This window comes from Thalassophryne amazonica, chromosome 6 (genome assembly GCF_902500255.1).
Source record: "Thalassophryne amazonica chromosome 6, fThaAma1.1, whole genome shotgun sequence".
Taxonomy (NCBI): Eukaryota; Metazoa; Chordata; class Actinopteri; order Batrachoidiformes; family Batrachoididae; genus Thalassophryne; species Thalassophryne amazonica.
Window position 1 is genome coordinate 90,139,435 of NC_047108.1, and position 16,136 is coordinate 90,155,570.

Here is a 16,136-nt window from a genome sequence, read left to right on the forward strand (position 1 = left end):
AGTTTGAACAGGGGTCAAAAGTTAAAGTTGCTCCAATTTCAGTAAAAAAAAAAAGTTGCAAATTATTGGTTGAAATGAAAGGATTAATAAATGGAATAGTTTTGACTGTGTTGAATGTTTGATCTTCAAAGTAAAGGTCAAACAAGGTCAATGTCCATTGGATTCTATGACAGGTTACCCTGTAACATGATAACTAAGCATGACAGATGGGGCAAACTATTCCTCATTAGAACCCTATTAATCCAAACAATAATTTGCATGGATTCTAAGTGTCGGTTAGTCACCTTAAGTGGTACCGAAACCCTGCTTGGCTCATGGACTATGATCACTGCTTCCATCCTGGCCACCCCACTGAAAATTTCTTGGCTCTGCCCCTGGAATGTGATTGTCTGAGAGAGAGAGAGAGAGAGAGAGAGAGAGAAGACTGAACTGAATCTAAAACTTTGACTCCAAATTCCGTGGCTCAATCACTATGTCGTCATCGAAACCCACCAAGACACCTCTGGAGCCGCCACTGCACAGATGGAGCTGCTGAGCCGTTTTAATATGTGATCACGTAACTGATCGCACTTAAATAAATGGTTGTGTGTGTGTGTGTGTCTTTCTCTGTCTTTGGCGCTGCGCAGTCACAGTCGCACCCTGTCGTAGCGGACAGCTGAACCCAAATCCAGGTGAATCGGTTCCGCAGCCGGTTGCACCGGGTGCGATCTGCAGATTCATAAAACTTGCAAGCCCCGCCTACCCGCCAGACAGCGTCTGTTTACGAAAAGTCACGGGAGCAGCGTGGGGCGACGCGCACCAGCAGCAGATGTCACACAGCCAGCAGCCACGCTCGCCCTGTGGACTCTGATATTTCGATGACATTTGACATCAGGAGCTTCTAGTTACGTGTTTTGGGGACTTGATTTTTTGTTTTTTGCGCCAATCAAACCGACGGGAAGCGATGGCGAGGCGCAAACGGCGAAACCGTCTGATTTGTTGCGCTTAAACCCAGTTTGTGATTCGGTTCTGCGTGGTAAGGTGGAGGGAGAGAGAACGATGGAAAGCCCGACAGAGAACCCTGGCAGGGCTGCGGAATATCTGAAGGAGCTGAACAAAATCATCGACACTCAGCAGGAGTTGCTGGAGCGGCAGAGGCGGCGGATAGAGGAGCTGGAGCAGCAAGTGTCCGACTTGTGCGCGGAGAACGTCTGCGTAAAGGAGCAGTACCAGCGGCACCTGGCTACCTGCAGGTTACAGGGCTCCAACAACCTGCTGGCAGCCAGAAAGGAGCACATCAGCCGAGAAAAGTAAGACTTCGCAGCTCGATCTGCGCGTTTGGAGCGTGCGGTAAAGTTGAGAATTGTGCTGGCGCAGCGATGCGCATTTGTACATAATTACTTTGCGTTTCGCAGCTGTTGGTTTGCTGTTGTGCAGTTATGTTTTCAAATGCACACGCACACACGAGGTTTACAGTGATTATGAAACAGCTGGAACCGGTTTGCTTGATAAATAAGCCAAAATGACTAATTTTATACCAAAATAATTTGCCATTTCAGCTCTATTATGTGCTTTATCATCTTTTTAGCACCCAGAAGCCTTGCATATTATTATTTGTCCGGCATTTCCAATTGCGCATGCGTAGTGGCTCCAGGATATATATATATTTTTTTTTTAAATTGTAGCATATGTTCACAAATCAGAACTATTCTTGAATTGGACCTGGACCACATCAGAGCTGTGCTACTACACAAAACTCCTGGATCCAGCATTATTGTTTAAATTTGTGAAGTTTTTTTTATGTATTTCACAAAATTTAAACTTTAACTGAAACCTTTATTGTAATACTAACCCCAAATCATTTATGATCACAGAATTTGCAGTCTCTTGGTATCTTTGGCCTTGTTTACACTGCCAGTTCAAATGGTATGTTCTGCAAATATGAGTCAAATCAGATCTCACTGATTGACTGACTGTCCACATTATATATAGCAAGTGACCAGATCTGATCTGTGTGTCCACAGTGACGTAGCCAAATCCGTACTCTTTGCTACAGTAACAGGCTACGCCCAAGAAAAAAGCAGCAAACTGTGTTTTATTCTGTCTGAAATTGTTATGTGGAGCACAGATAGCTAACAGACTGTACAACTTCTCACTCGGGGGGGGAGGAGTAACAGGAAGACAGGGGGTGGGAAGGAGAGGAACAGTAGTAGCCAGTAATCCAGTAGTGAGCAGTATTTATATTTGCAAATTGTTTTTTTTTTTTTTTTTTTTTTTACTTACACTTTTGATACTCTGTGTGCTGCTATACAATACTGCTGGAACCTCAATTTCCCTGAGGGAGTCTTCCCAAGGGAGTAATAAAGTTAATTCTAATCTAAAACAGGCACTTTAGTTCCTCTTCCATCCACAGGTTATTATTCTCCTCCATGCTCCTTTTGTTTTTGACCATTTCTTTGACTTTTTTTCCCACTTATTCCAACTCCATAGCTAGGGTGCCTTGAATCAACCTCCGCCTCTGCGTAGCTACGTCATTGTTGTTCATGTGACACTGCGAGTGATGCAGAGGACACTTTTTGAAATCCTGTTTGAGTGGCTGTAATGTTCAAATTCTAAGAGATTTGCAAATAAAATAGGATTTGAATCCCATTTCAAACCATTTCGGTATGTGGTTTGAATCTGCTTTGGAAAAATTGGATCTTATGTGTTTTCTCTCTGTCTAGACTCTAGACTACCAAAAAAAAAAAAAAAAAAAAAAAAAAATCAAGATTGATACCATTTGGATATTCTAAAAATCCAATTTTGAGTGGTAGTATGAACAATAGAGGTGGGTGATACCGGGAATTTTGGTATTGATCCGATACCAAGTAAATATAGGCCCAGTATCGCCGATATTGATACAGATACCGATACTTTTCATATTTAAGCTTCATAGATCCAAAGGATCCAAAAGACCGAGGACAGAATTTTGCCAAACATTGTACGTGACAACAGAATACTTTAGTATCACAATCAACATTTTTGTTTAAAAAATATCACTCAACACAACTGAAAACAAAATCTCCTGAGGTAGAGGGCTGACAAACCACAATACAAGGGTGCGCAGCTCCGTGTTGTGTTACACAGCGCAGTGCTGCTCTTACAGACAGAGATTAGACTTTGATGAATCTGCATGCGCAGCAGTCAGTGCGTGCTGGAGAGAGAAAAAGCTTGAGTATCGATCTTTTTGCATGAGGATCGTTCAATATCAATACCAGCGTTGGTATCGATATTATCAATTTTAGGATCGATCCGCACACCTCTAATGAACAAGGCTTTAGTCAGGATTACAGCTTCTTTCCAACAGCGCCTTCCAGAAATTGTGGTCAGATTCAGAATTTCAAAACAAAAACAACAAACTATTTTTTTTAAAAACTTTGCTCAGTTTAACTGTGTGGAACAGCTGTACTTTGGGCATTTAATACTACAAGGTCCACCCCTTCAGACTAGGGACAAATACCAATTCCTAATACAAGTACTTGAGTACTAATCATCACTGAGTATGAATACCACTAGGTAGTTACATTTGATTGCCATTTGCACAGGTTCAGAGCAGTGTGTATATACACGTTGGAATTCTTGTACATTAGTCACAAAGTTAGCATTTAGATCTAGAGGATAGAAAAGGAGCACAATTAGAAAATACACACTATCACAATAAACTATTAAAAAAAAAAAGATACTCTGGATTATTGCACATGCATATTTTAGCACCTCAGTAGAGGGAAATAGGGAGAGCTCTCTGTGTATGACAGAAACCAAGATGTCAGGGCTGTATGAGCCTGGACCCTCGTGTGTTCAGGTGTATTATTGTCAAATCAAACAGTGACAGTGATGCCACAGGGTGAGGACACTCTCCACGAGGCCCTTGTAGGACTGGATGAGGGGTTGACATCTGAGGCCAGTCTTTCTCAGCAGCCTGATGGGGTAAAGCAGTTGCTGTGCCTTTTTCATGTCTGATGGGGTGTTTATGGTGTTTGGGATGTTCTCTGCGGTGTGAAGGCAGAGAAACTTCACTGTCCTCCCGTTCTGACACGGGTTCCCATGATGATGAGATTATCTTTAGTTTTTTTTTTTTTTGTGCTCAGAACAACATCATTCTCGTTGGCAGATGATGTTATATTATGTACCAGTGGCCCCTCCTTTAATGAGACTACGAAAAGTCATGTCCTCACATCTTTATTGATAATGTTGTCATCTTGGGTGGATTGCACAGTCATAGGTGTACAATGACAAGAGTCTGGCATTGAGGCAGCATCCCTGCTGCTCCTGTGCTGACTGTGAGCTTAGCAGAGATCTTGTTTCCCGTCCTCTCCATCTGTGCCCTGTCCGTGAGGAAATCCAGGATGCAGTTCCGAGTGGGTGTCAGGACTCCAAGATCTGCTAGAGTTGCACCAAATGTTCCAAAATGGAGTACAGCGCTCGTGCCACTGCATCATCCACTCATCTGTTTGGGTGGTAGGCAAACTGTAGCAGGTCCACTGTATCTGGAACCATGAAGTATTTGGACTCAAGCATTAGCTTTTCTAAGAATGTCATGGTAATCGATGTAAGTGCTGCAGGCCTGAAGTTATTCATTGTAGCTACGGTTTTATTTGGGGGACTGGTACAATAACAGATAATGTCTGAGCATACCCCTGCCAGCTGCTCTGTGTAGGCTTTCTGGACTATCTGTCGCCCTGAAAATCTGCGTGTGTGTTACATAGAGTATTCTCTCTTTCGTCAGTCGGTCAAATCTCGCATAGAACCTATTGAGGTTATCCATCAGAGTGGCGTCTCTAGGTCTCTGCAGAGTCTGTATTATTTTGCTTGTAATATAGTTACAGCTTGGTTTCCATACCACATACTGTTTGTGTTGTTATCTAGCCCTCAAGCATGTGGGAGTATGCCTGCTTGGCAGCCTTGATGGTATTTTGTGGTTCATATTGGGACTGTTTAAACTGCCTGATATCCCCCGACTTGAAAGCTACACACCGTTTCTTCATCTTTTTGGGTATGTCCACATTGGAAAAAAACATATTTGGTTGAGGAAGACATGAATAGTGTGTGAGGGGATGCAATTAATGTAGCCGCTAACAGTGTGGAAAGGATTGACAGATGACCCCAATGCAGAGAACAACTGAGACAGGTAAAAAGCTGGTGTATTACAGTCAGTTGCTGGTGGCTTCATAAATAGGAACAGTTTATACCACAAAATTGTCCAAGAAGAGTTAGATGAGGAGATTGGTTGTTTATACAGGCAGAGGTCAGGTACACAGAAAAGCGGTCCAACAAGCAGCCGTGTTATTGAATCATACCAGGCAACCAAATCTGGAGGTGGCAGGCTAAGATCAGAAAACACAGGAGGGCAGTGTGAGTTGGTAACAGAGGCAAAAAGGATGGAGGCACATGAGAGAGCAGGCATGAAACTTAAGAATTTAGTGAGGAAGTAAAGAGTTGTGAACAGTAATAAAGTCTAAAAATCAATTAATGCAGAAGTAGACCCTGAAATCAGTAAACGGAAAGCAAAGCCACATGGAATAAACATGAGGGATATGTCAGAATAAAAGCACAAGGAATAATTAACATGGAAGAAAATGTGCGGGGAGTCAGTAACAGAGGAAGAAACAAGACAATTTCTGTAACATAATATGCAGGAGATACAGTTTGGAGATAGAATTCCAGAGATCAGAATTAAACACCAGAAACATGAAGTATGGCACAGTCTTTTTTTTTTTTTTTTTGATGAATACTTTATTGAGCAAGTTAAAAACATTTATACATTGCGCACATTCATCTTTGAAAATCCGTACATTACTCAAAGGGAGTAGAATGAAGTAAAACTTATATTTTCTACCCCCTTTCACATGTTTTATTTTCGACTACGCAGACAAGAATAAATAAAAAAATTTTGAGATCATATATACCTATATAAACACACACCTTGCATTATACATATCAACATGTATTTACATAAATACGAGGTCTATTAGAAAAGTATCCGACCTTTTTATTTTTTTCAAAAACCATATGGATTTGAATCACGTGTGATTACATCAGACATGCTTGAACCCTCGTGGGCATGCGAGAGTTTTTTCACGCCTGTCGGTTACGTCATTCGCCTGTGGGCAGTCTTTGAGTGAGGAGTCGTCCACCCGCTCGTCGATTTTTTTCATTGTTTAGGAATGGCTCAGAGACTGCTGCTTTGTTTGATCAAAATTTTTTCAAAACTGTAAGGCACAACTGAGTGGACACCATTCAATAAATTCAGTTGGTTTTCGGTAAAAATTTTAACGGCTGGTGAGAGATTTTGGTCTGGTAGTGTTGCTTTAAGGACGGCCCACGGTGCCTGATGGCGATCTGTGCTTCGAGGCGGCAGCGTCTCGCCGTTTCAAGTTGAAAACTTCCACATTTCAGGCTCTGTTGACGCAGTAAGTCGTCAGAGAACAGAGAACTTTCAGAAGAAGTCGGCATGAGGAGTTTATTCAGACATTCCATTGTTAACGGTCATTTTGTAATGAAAGAACGTGCGGACAGAGTCGCATGTCGGGCTGGACCCGACCGCGGGGGGTCGCGGCAGGAAAAACACCTCCGTTGGAAATCTTAACGGGCAAGTTGGAACATGCCCAAGCTGTTAAACAATTTCTCAGTTACTCACTTGTTGAAAGCCATTAAAAGCCGCCTGAATTCTACAAATGGTTTTCAACACGAAGGTGTTTTTCCTGTTGCGGCGCACACAGATTTGCCGAGTCGTCACGGAAACGACTCGGCGAATTTGCGCGTACGTCTTTCATTAAAAAAATGTCCTTAAACAGTGGAATGTCCGCATAAATTCCTCATGCCGGCCTCTTCTGAATCTTCTCTGTTCTCTCACGATGTCCTGGGTGAATTAAGCCTTAAATTAGGATGTTTTAAGCTCGAAACAGGCCGACGACAGCGCCTGGAAGCGCTGCAGGACGTCCCGCGCCGTGGGAAGTCCTTACACTGACAGAAACACCCCATAATCTCTCATCAGCCGTTAAACTTTTCACAGAAAACCATCTTAATTTCTCGAATAGTGTCCACTCGGATATTCCTCACAGGTCCAGAAAAAATTTTGATAAAGCAACGCGCGCCGTCTCGAGCAGCGTGTGAAACAAAGGAATTCAGCCGAGAGGGCGGGACCACATCTCACTCAAGGCCTGCCCACAGGGAAATGACGTCACCGACACGCGTGAAAAAACTCACTCATGCGCACGAGGGTTCAAGCATGATTGGTGTAATCGCACATCATTCAAATCCATATAGTTAAAAAAAATAATAAAAGGGTCGGTTTATTATCTAAGAGACCTCGTACACTACCTCTATACACAAATACCCTTGCATACACCAATACACACACTAGATTCAATGAGATTTGACAGTATAACACTTTTAACCCACATACATGCACCCATGGGCACCCAGCCCATGCATGCATGCACGCACATTTACCTATATTCGATTAAACTTGATGATATATTAATTTTTTTTTTTCCCCCACACACATGTATCATGGGCAACTCGTGTGCATTCATATTTCCCATACGTTCGTCATGCCCAAATAATATAACAGTTTAGATCCACAAACATGCACACCTGTATGTATACTAAGAATTATGTTATTCAGTTTCATATTTTTTTAATATTTTGAGTTTTAAATTTCTTTTGAATTGATGTACTATAGTACATACTTTGATGTCCTCAGTTAGGTTATTCCATAAATCCACCCCATGTCTCGTAAGGCACATTTGTTTCATTGTTGTACGAGCACACTGTTTTTTTAAATTATATTTCCTTCTTAGATTGTAATCTCCCTCTCTTTCACTAAACAATTTTTGGAGGTTATCTGATAGTAGGTTTTGTTTCACTTTAAAAATAATTTGTAAAGTTTTAAATTCTGCAAGATCTCTAAATTTTAGTATTTTGGATTGTAAAAACAGTGTACTCGTATGATCGCTGAAGCCTACATTATGGATGATTCTTATTGCCCTTTTCTGTAACTTAAAAAGTGTGTCTACATTACTTTTATATGTATTACCCCATACCTCAATGCCATAGCTAATATATGGTAATATTAATGTGCAATAAATAATATATAAGGACTCCTGATCTAAGAAATATTTGGCTTTCCCCATTATGGAAATACGTCTGGCCATTTTGGATTGTATGCTAGCAATGTGGGGTTTCCAGCACATCCTGTGATCGATTATTATTCCTAAAATCTATGTTGGTTAACCCTTTCAATAGGAACCATGTCAATTTTAAGATTTACTTTTGTTTTCATTTCTCGGTTTCCAAAGAGCATTGATTTTGTCTTTGAAATATTAAGTGACAATTTATTACTATCAAACCAATTTTTTAATTTAATAATTTCTATTTGCATTTCGATCACAAGTTGTTCCAGGTTTTCCCCAGAACATACTATCGTTGTGTCATCAGCAAAGAGGATAAATTTCAGTTTTTCAGAGATGAATTGCAAGTCATTAATATAAATTAAAAAAGGTTTAGGTCCTAAAACGGACCCTTGTGGAACTCCACAATGTATCTGTTTAAACAAAGATTTATATTCTCCTATTTGTACATATTGTTGCCTGTTGTTTAAATAAGATTGGAGCCAATTTAGTGCAATACCCCTTATGCCAATTTTTTCCAATTTACGTAATAATATGTTGTGGTTAATAGTATCAAACGCCTTTTTTAAGTCAATGAAGATCGCCATTGTATGTTTCTTTTTATCAATATTATTTGTTATTTCTTCCACTAAATCAATTAAAGCTAAAGTTGTTGATCTATTTTTTCTGAAACCATACTGGTTATCGTTTAATATCTTGAACTTTTCAATGTATTGATCTAACCGTACTGTATATAGTTTTTCTAAACTTTTTGAGAATTGAGATAACACAGATATAGGTCTATAATTTGAGAATAGATACTTATCTCCACTTTTATATATAGGTGTAATTTTGGCAATCTTCATTTGACTTGGAAACTCTCCATTAATAAAAGATAAGTTATAGATATGACTTAGAGGTTTTGCAATTTCATTAATGACTTGTTTAATTATTGTAGTGTCCAACTTATTGCAATCTACTGATTTTTATTTTTTATTTTTTGCCTTCAATTCATTAACAGTGTTTATTATTTCCATTTCGTCTGTTGCGGATAGAAAGAATGAATTTGAGTTTACTTGTTCAGTACCTATTTCTGAGGCTGAATATGGCATTTTTATTTCAGCTGCCAAATCTGGCCCTATATTGACAAAATAATGATTAAATGCATTTACTAGCTCTTCGTTGTTATAGATCTTTTTATCACTGTCAATGAAATAGTCCGGCAAGGTACTACGGTTCTCCTTTTTCCTGATGACACTATTTATTACATTCCAGAGACCTTTAATATTTCCCTTGTTTTGTTCTAGTTGTGTTTTATAATACATCTTTTTACAATTTCTTAATACACATGTCAACTTATTTTTATATATTTTATATTTATTTTCTGTTTCGATTGTTCTTTCTTTAATAAATACCCTGTATAGCCAGTTTTTCTTTTTACAGGCATTAATTAAACTGCTTGTCATCCATGGGTTGGTTTTAGCTTGTTGTTTGATTTGGATTGATTTCACAGGGCAACATTGATCATAGAGAGTAAAAAATGTATTCAAAAAAGTGTTATAAGCCGAGTTAACCTCAGTTTAATCTAATATTACTTTCCAGTCTTGTTTTAATAGACTTTGTTTGAATATCATTATTGATTCATTTGTTTTTACTCTTATGAAATTAGTAATCTTAATATTTTTCTTGGCTTTCCTATAGTTATAACTTATTTTCATAGTTAAAAATACTGGTAAGTGGTCACTTTTATCGTTTATTAATATGCCACTGGAAATGTCATTGTTTAATATGTTAGTGAAAATATTATCAATTAGTGATGAACTCTGTGCAGTGATTCTGGTTGGTTTAGTTATTTTTGGATGGAATGACAAGCTATACGTAGTATCTATAAAATTTTCCGTAGGCTTATGTGTACTCATTTTTAATAAATCTATGTTAAAATCCCCACATATAAAAACATCTTTATGTTCCATTTTCGTATACAAGTTATGCATTAGTTCCGTAAACATTTCAATACTTGATCCAGGAGATCTGTAAACACACGTAATCAATATATTTTTTCTGTTTTCCATTATCAATTCAGTTGTTATACACTCCATAATATCATCAATAGCCAATGTCATGTTGTCAATCTGTTTTGCATGTAAGTTTTTATCCACATATAATGCCACACCACCTCCATTTTTTTTGTTTCTGCTCTGTGCAAACATCTCATAATCTTCTAACATAAAGTTGTTTGTTTCATCATTTTTTTATCCAAGTTTCTGAAATTGCTAATACATTAAACAAAGTACCCAATTGGTTCAAGTCAATCAATCAATCAATTTTTTTTATATAGCGCCAAATCACAACAAACAGTTGCCCCAAGGCGCTTTATATTGTAAGGCAAGGCCATACAATAATTATGTAAAACCCCAACGGTCAAAACGACCCCCTGTGAGCAAGCACTTGGCTACAGTGGGAAGGAAAAACTCCCTTTTAACAGGAAGAAACCTCCAGCAGAACCAGGCTCAGGGAGGGGCAGTCTTCTGCTGGGACTGGTTGGGGCTGAGGGAGAGAACCAGGAAAAAGACATGCTGTGGAGGGGAGCAGAGATCGATCAGTAATGATTAAATGCAGAGTGGTGCATACAGAGCAAAAAGAGAAAGAAACAATGCATCATGGGAACCCCCCAGCAGTCTACGTCTATAGCAGCATAACTAAGGGATGGTTCAGGGTCACCTGATCCAGCCCTAACTATAAGCTTTAGCAAAAATGAAAGTTTTAAGCCTAATCTTAAAAGTAGAGAGGGTGTCTGTCTCCCTGATCTGAATTGGGAGCTGGTTCCACAGGAGAGGAGCCTGAAAGTTGAAGGCTCTGCCTCCCATTCTACTCTTACAAACCCTAGGAACTACAAGTAAGCCTGCAGTCTGAGAGCGAAGCGCTCTATTGGGGTGATATGGTACTACGAGGTCCCTAAGATAAGATGCGACCTGATTATTCAAAACCTTATAAGTAAGAAGAAGAATTTTAAATTCTATTCTAGAATTAACAGGAAGCCAATGAAGAGAGGCCAATATGGGTGAGATATGCTCTCTCCTTCTAGTCCCCGTTAGTACTCTAGCTGCAGCATTTTGAATTAACTGAAGGCTTTTTAGGGAACTTTTAGGACAACCTGATAATAATGAATTACAATAGTCCAGCCTAGAGGAAATAAATGCATGAATTAGTTTTTCAGCATCACTCTGAGACAAGACCATTCTGATTTTAGAGATATTGCGTAAATGCAAAAAAGCAGTCCTACATATTTGTTTAATATGCGCTTTGAATGACATATCCTGATCAAAAATGACTCCAAGATTTCTCACAGTATTACTAGAGCTCAGGGTAATGCCATCCAGAGTAAGGATCTGGTTAGACACCATGTTTCTAAGATTTGTGGGGCCAAGTACAATAACTTCAGTTTTATCTGAGTTTAAAAGCAGGAAATTAGAGGTCATCCATGTCTTTATGTCTGTAAGACAATCCTGCAGTTTAGCTAATTGGTGTGTGTCCTCTGGCTTCATGGATAGATAAAGCTGGGTATCATCTGCGTAACAATGAAAATTTAAGCAATACCGTCTAATAATACTGCCTAAGGGAAGCATGTATAAAGTGAATAAAATTGGTCCTAGCACAGAACCTTGTGGAACTCCATAATTAACTTTAGTCTGTGAAGAAGATTCCCCATTTACATGAACAAATTGTAATCTATTAGACAAATATGATTCAAACCACCGCAGCGCAGTGCCTTTAATACCTATGGCATGCTCTAATCTCTGTAATAAAATTTTATGGTCAACAGTATCAAAAGCAGCACTGAGGTCTAACAGAACAAGCACAGAGATGAGTCCACTGTCCGAGGCCATAAGAAGATCATTTGTAACCTTCACTAATGCTGTTTCTGTACTATGATGAATTCTAAAACCTGACTGAAAGTCTTCAAATAGACCATTCCTCTGCAGATGATCAGTTAGCTGTTTTACAACTACCCTTTCAAGAATTTTTGAGAGAAAAGGAAGGTTGGAGATTGTAATTGTTAATGTTTAATTTGTCATTTTGAATTGAAGGTAAAACTATCTAGATTTTTTATTTATATTTCATTTTTCATTTGTATTTGTTCAGTTCATGTTCTTTGATGCATAGTACCTTAGCTTCTTCTGGTGTACCTAATAGTTTTATGTAAACTCTGCAGTTAGAGGTCCATGTTCCTTGGATTTTGTTTTGTTTCTTTATTAGACAGGCTTTTCTAGCTATATCTGCATTTTTTTTTGGTCAGACGATCGTTTATGTATACCTTGGTCCCTTTTAAGTTTCTTTCCCTGCTTTAATATGGTTAACTTACATTTTCTATTAACAAACCTTACTATTATTGCTGATTTTTGTTGCTTGTCTTTTCGGGGCAACAGATGACATGCCTCTATATCCTGCGTGTTCATTGTAATTCCTTTGATAGCAAAGAAGGTGACCACCTGCTGCTCCATTGATTCCAGGTCTTTGTCAGTAGGCTCCTCTTCGTTGGTTACTGCTCTTGCATAAGTTCTTGGTTTGATGTCAAGGCCTGTAACCATAAGATCGTTTATCCTGGAATATTGTTCAAGCTCTGATACTCTATTTTCAAGAGTTTTAATCTTCACGTCTTTCTCCATATTTTGCTGTTTCAGTTCATTCACTTGGGCCATTAAGTCTATAATTGTTTTTTGTTGGTTCGATATGTTTTGCATGTCCATTGTTATAAAGTTCAGAGACTTCTTAATGTCCTCTAGCTCCTTTTCAATGGTTGGACTGATCTTATGTTTGACTCTGATGTCTCTGTGCCGCTCTTTTTTGGCCCCATAATGGTTAATAAGCTCCGTCCTGTTACTTATGCTAAGCTGCTAGCTGCCAGCACGCCGCCTGCTTATAGCCGACTACTTTTAGTTGCCTCACCGGTCAACCACAATGTTTCCCCGCCGGACAGCTCTCTCCGGACCAGCCACTCAGGCAGTTTTCCCCACCAACCACTCTCCCTGTACCTCAGCCTCTCTCCTCTGCCGTCCACTGCTACCTCGGTTAGCCCAGGGGCCAACCTCACTCCTCCGCCGCTGCCTCGGATAGCTCGCGGGCCAACCTCGCTCCTCCGCCGCTTCCTCGGTTAGCTCGCGGGCCAACCTCGCTCCTCGGTTAGCTCGCGGGCCAACCTCGCTCCTCGGTTAGCTCGCGGGCCAACCTCGCTCCTCGGTTAGCTCGCGGGCCAACCTCGCTCCTCGGTTAGCTCGCGGGCCAACTTCGCTCCTCCGCCGCTGTCTCGGTTAGCTCACAGGCCAACCTCGTCCCTCCGCCGCTGCCTCGGGCAATGAAGGTTGATCCCGTCTCTGTCTCTGTGTAAGCATGAATATTGTCTGTCGCCTTCTTAAAAATGTTCTGTAGCCGTTAGGCTGTCCTGCAAATGTGCTAATGCACCATCAGTCCACATCCTAACAGTTCTGACTGTGACTTGATTAGCTTTCAGTCTTGTGGTATATGTCGGCTATAACAGGATTGCCAAGTGTGGCAGGCGGGGAGTCTTCATTCATTGTCTCCTCACCTGCCACACTTCCTTGGCGGTCTCAGAGTCCGCCAAGGAAGGAAGGAACTCTGCAGTTGTCACCTTGTTCGGTGTCAAGTCCAGTATGAGGGTGTAATTCCAGGAAGGAGTTGAATACTGTGAGATTAAATTGTCCTTTGCGGTCCACTTCATGTAATCTTGTTAGGGTTGCTCGATCATACCCAACATAACTTTTAATACACTAAACTCTGCAGAAAAGGAGGGACAGCCTAAAGTAGAAAACTAGGTAATGCTCGACTTGGAATGCGCTGTGATGTTGCACATTGGGGGGTGGGGCATCTTGATAGCTATGTACGTCAACTATATCTCTAGAAATCACAAGTACCATAACATGAAACGACTTTGAACAGTTTATTTTATTCAGATAGTCTCTGAAGGGCATCAAGTTTAGGTTTCACTGAAATGCAGATAAACCCACACACTTGTAGGCGAGTTGCAATACAGTTTGCTTTGATGCCATTGTTATTGGCCAGAAATCTGAGCAGCGCAGTGACAGTAGCAGTGGCACTTTTCAGACCAACCCCTCAAATAAACAATCCACAGAGAATACTGTCTCTTCACAAAGTCATGCACCCTTTCTTAGACAGCTTGTTGTTATTGACCTTCTTGTCCGAGTCACTTTGACTGAGTTCTTGATAGCTTTGCAAGTCGGGTTGTATTCCGTATGACTTTTATCTTCTTCATTTAAGCATGTTTTCTAAATTGCTGATTCTCCTACTTTCCCTACGAGTATTCTGACTTTAGACGCTAGTCTACAGAAAAGGTCTACACTAGGGTCCGGTTTCATAAAGCAGTCAAATCTTTTAGTCTACTAAGGTTAGACACCAAACATTATCCATCTAATCTCCGTTTCACATCAACAGCTAAACTTGTAGATTAGCCGTTTTATGTTAGTCAATGATTTTCACGTTGATAGCGGTGTCCGTAAACATCTGCAATGGATTATTCCGGTCCTGGAACACCCGCACCCGCCTTGAGTCTCTCTTTCCTTGCTCCTGCATCAAGTGGTGGTACATGATAGCTGACATTTTTGAGGTAAGACACTGAAGTTTTGTCAGCTAAAATACGAATAGCCTCATCTGTAGAAGACTAAAACTTTAGTCAAGTAATGTGAAACTTTAGTTCTCTAAGCTCTTTGTGTAACGACTAACGTCAAAAGATGGGTCGACTAAGTGAGTGTAGTCCACTAAACAAGATTAGACTGCTTCATGAAACCGGGCCTAGGACTTTAAAAAAGTCTCTGATACACCAGGGTCTAGTTTCATAAAGCAGTCTGATCTCGTTTAGTCGAATAAACTCACTTAGTTGACTAATCTTTTGACATTGGTCTTTGCAAAAAGCGCTTAGTCACCTAAAGTTTCCCATTACCCGGCTAAAGTTTTTAGTAGCCTGGTACAGAAGAGACTAATCTTATTTTAGTTGACAAAACCTCAGTGTCTTACCTCAAAAAATGGAAGCTACCATGTACCACCACTTGATGGAACACTCGAGAGAAGCCCAACGTCACTCGTATTCCTTCAAAAGGAGAAAGTCCTCCGCTTTTGGCCGAGGTTGTCACAGATGACTGTCATGGTGTGGTTGTAACAGTTCTCACATGAGCCACCAGGCGTCACTGTTACGCTGAGCAACGTTGTGTGCACAAAAAGTCTTGACAGAAGTGTAGAAGAAGAAACTGAAGAGTGAATCTGCTAGGCTAAGAGCTAAGTACATCATTCTGTTGTTTGTATGGGTCTGTAAATGTTAATAAAGCCAGTTAACGAAACAAAGGCTACATAGTTCATGATGATGAACAATCTGGAAGTAAACAAAACTGTTGTGCATTGGAGCCGTCACTTGGCAATGGCACGTTCAAGGCCGTTATGCCCGTGAAAACTGTTGACTAAGGCAAGACGACGAATCTATAAGTTTAACCGTCAATGTGAAACAGTGATTAGACAGATAATGTGACTAAGAAAGTTGAGTAGACTGAAAGATTAGATTGCTTTTTGAAACCAGACCCAGAAGTTCAGCCCTAGTTCTTCCAGTTGGAAGCTAGACGGTACCTTTTCATATCAGGTATTGTTGGTATACGTAGCGACTTCTTCAAATGTCCATTGGGCTGTATTCCATAATCCTCAGAATGTAATTTTCTGGTTCGATGATCTCAGTTCTCCAGCTTTGAGACCTCTTCATATTATCGCCAATATAGCTAAAAGCGGTCAGATAGAGGATGATTCGATAAGGCAGTTGTTTTGTTGGACTTGCCCTATATGTGGAATCAGAAGCCCCAGGCAGAGTCATGGCAGAGGGGCAGCAGGTCACGAGTGGAGGTGCAGACCCCGATCTTCTAACATATTGTCAGAATTACCCACCTCAAACTGGGTTAATGTTAAAAATCAGTTGGCAGCACGTGCTAAATACCT

At 40.2% G+C, this 16,136-nt stretch overlaps 1 protein-coding gene across 3 annotated transcripts in view; it reads left to right on the forward strand.

Moving 5' to 3' along the window:
- The first annotated feature begins 794 nt into the window (after positions 1 to 794).
- The window catches only part of LOC117512625 (IQ motif and SEC7 domain-containing protein 1-like), a 364,856-nt gene continuing 349,514 nt past the window's right edge, over positions 795 to 16,136 (forward strand). The window contains exon 1 of one of the 3 annotated variants that reach the window (XM_034172769.1): positions 795 to 1,289. In XM_034172769.1, coding sequence (XP_034028660.1) covers positions 1,039 to 1,289 — 251 coding nt within the window. In that variant the 5' untranslated portion in view covers positions 795 to 1,038. The remainder of the gene's footprint in view (positions 1,290 to 16,136) is intronic. The other 2 variants (XM_034172770.1, XM_034172775.1) reach the window with 2 other exon arrangements.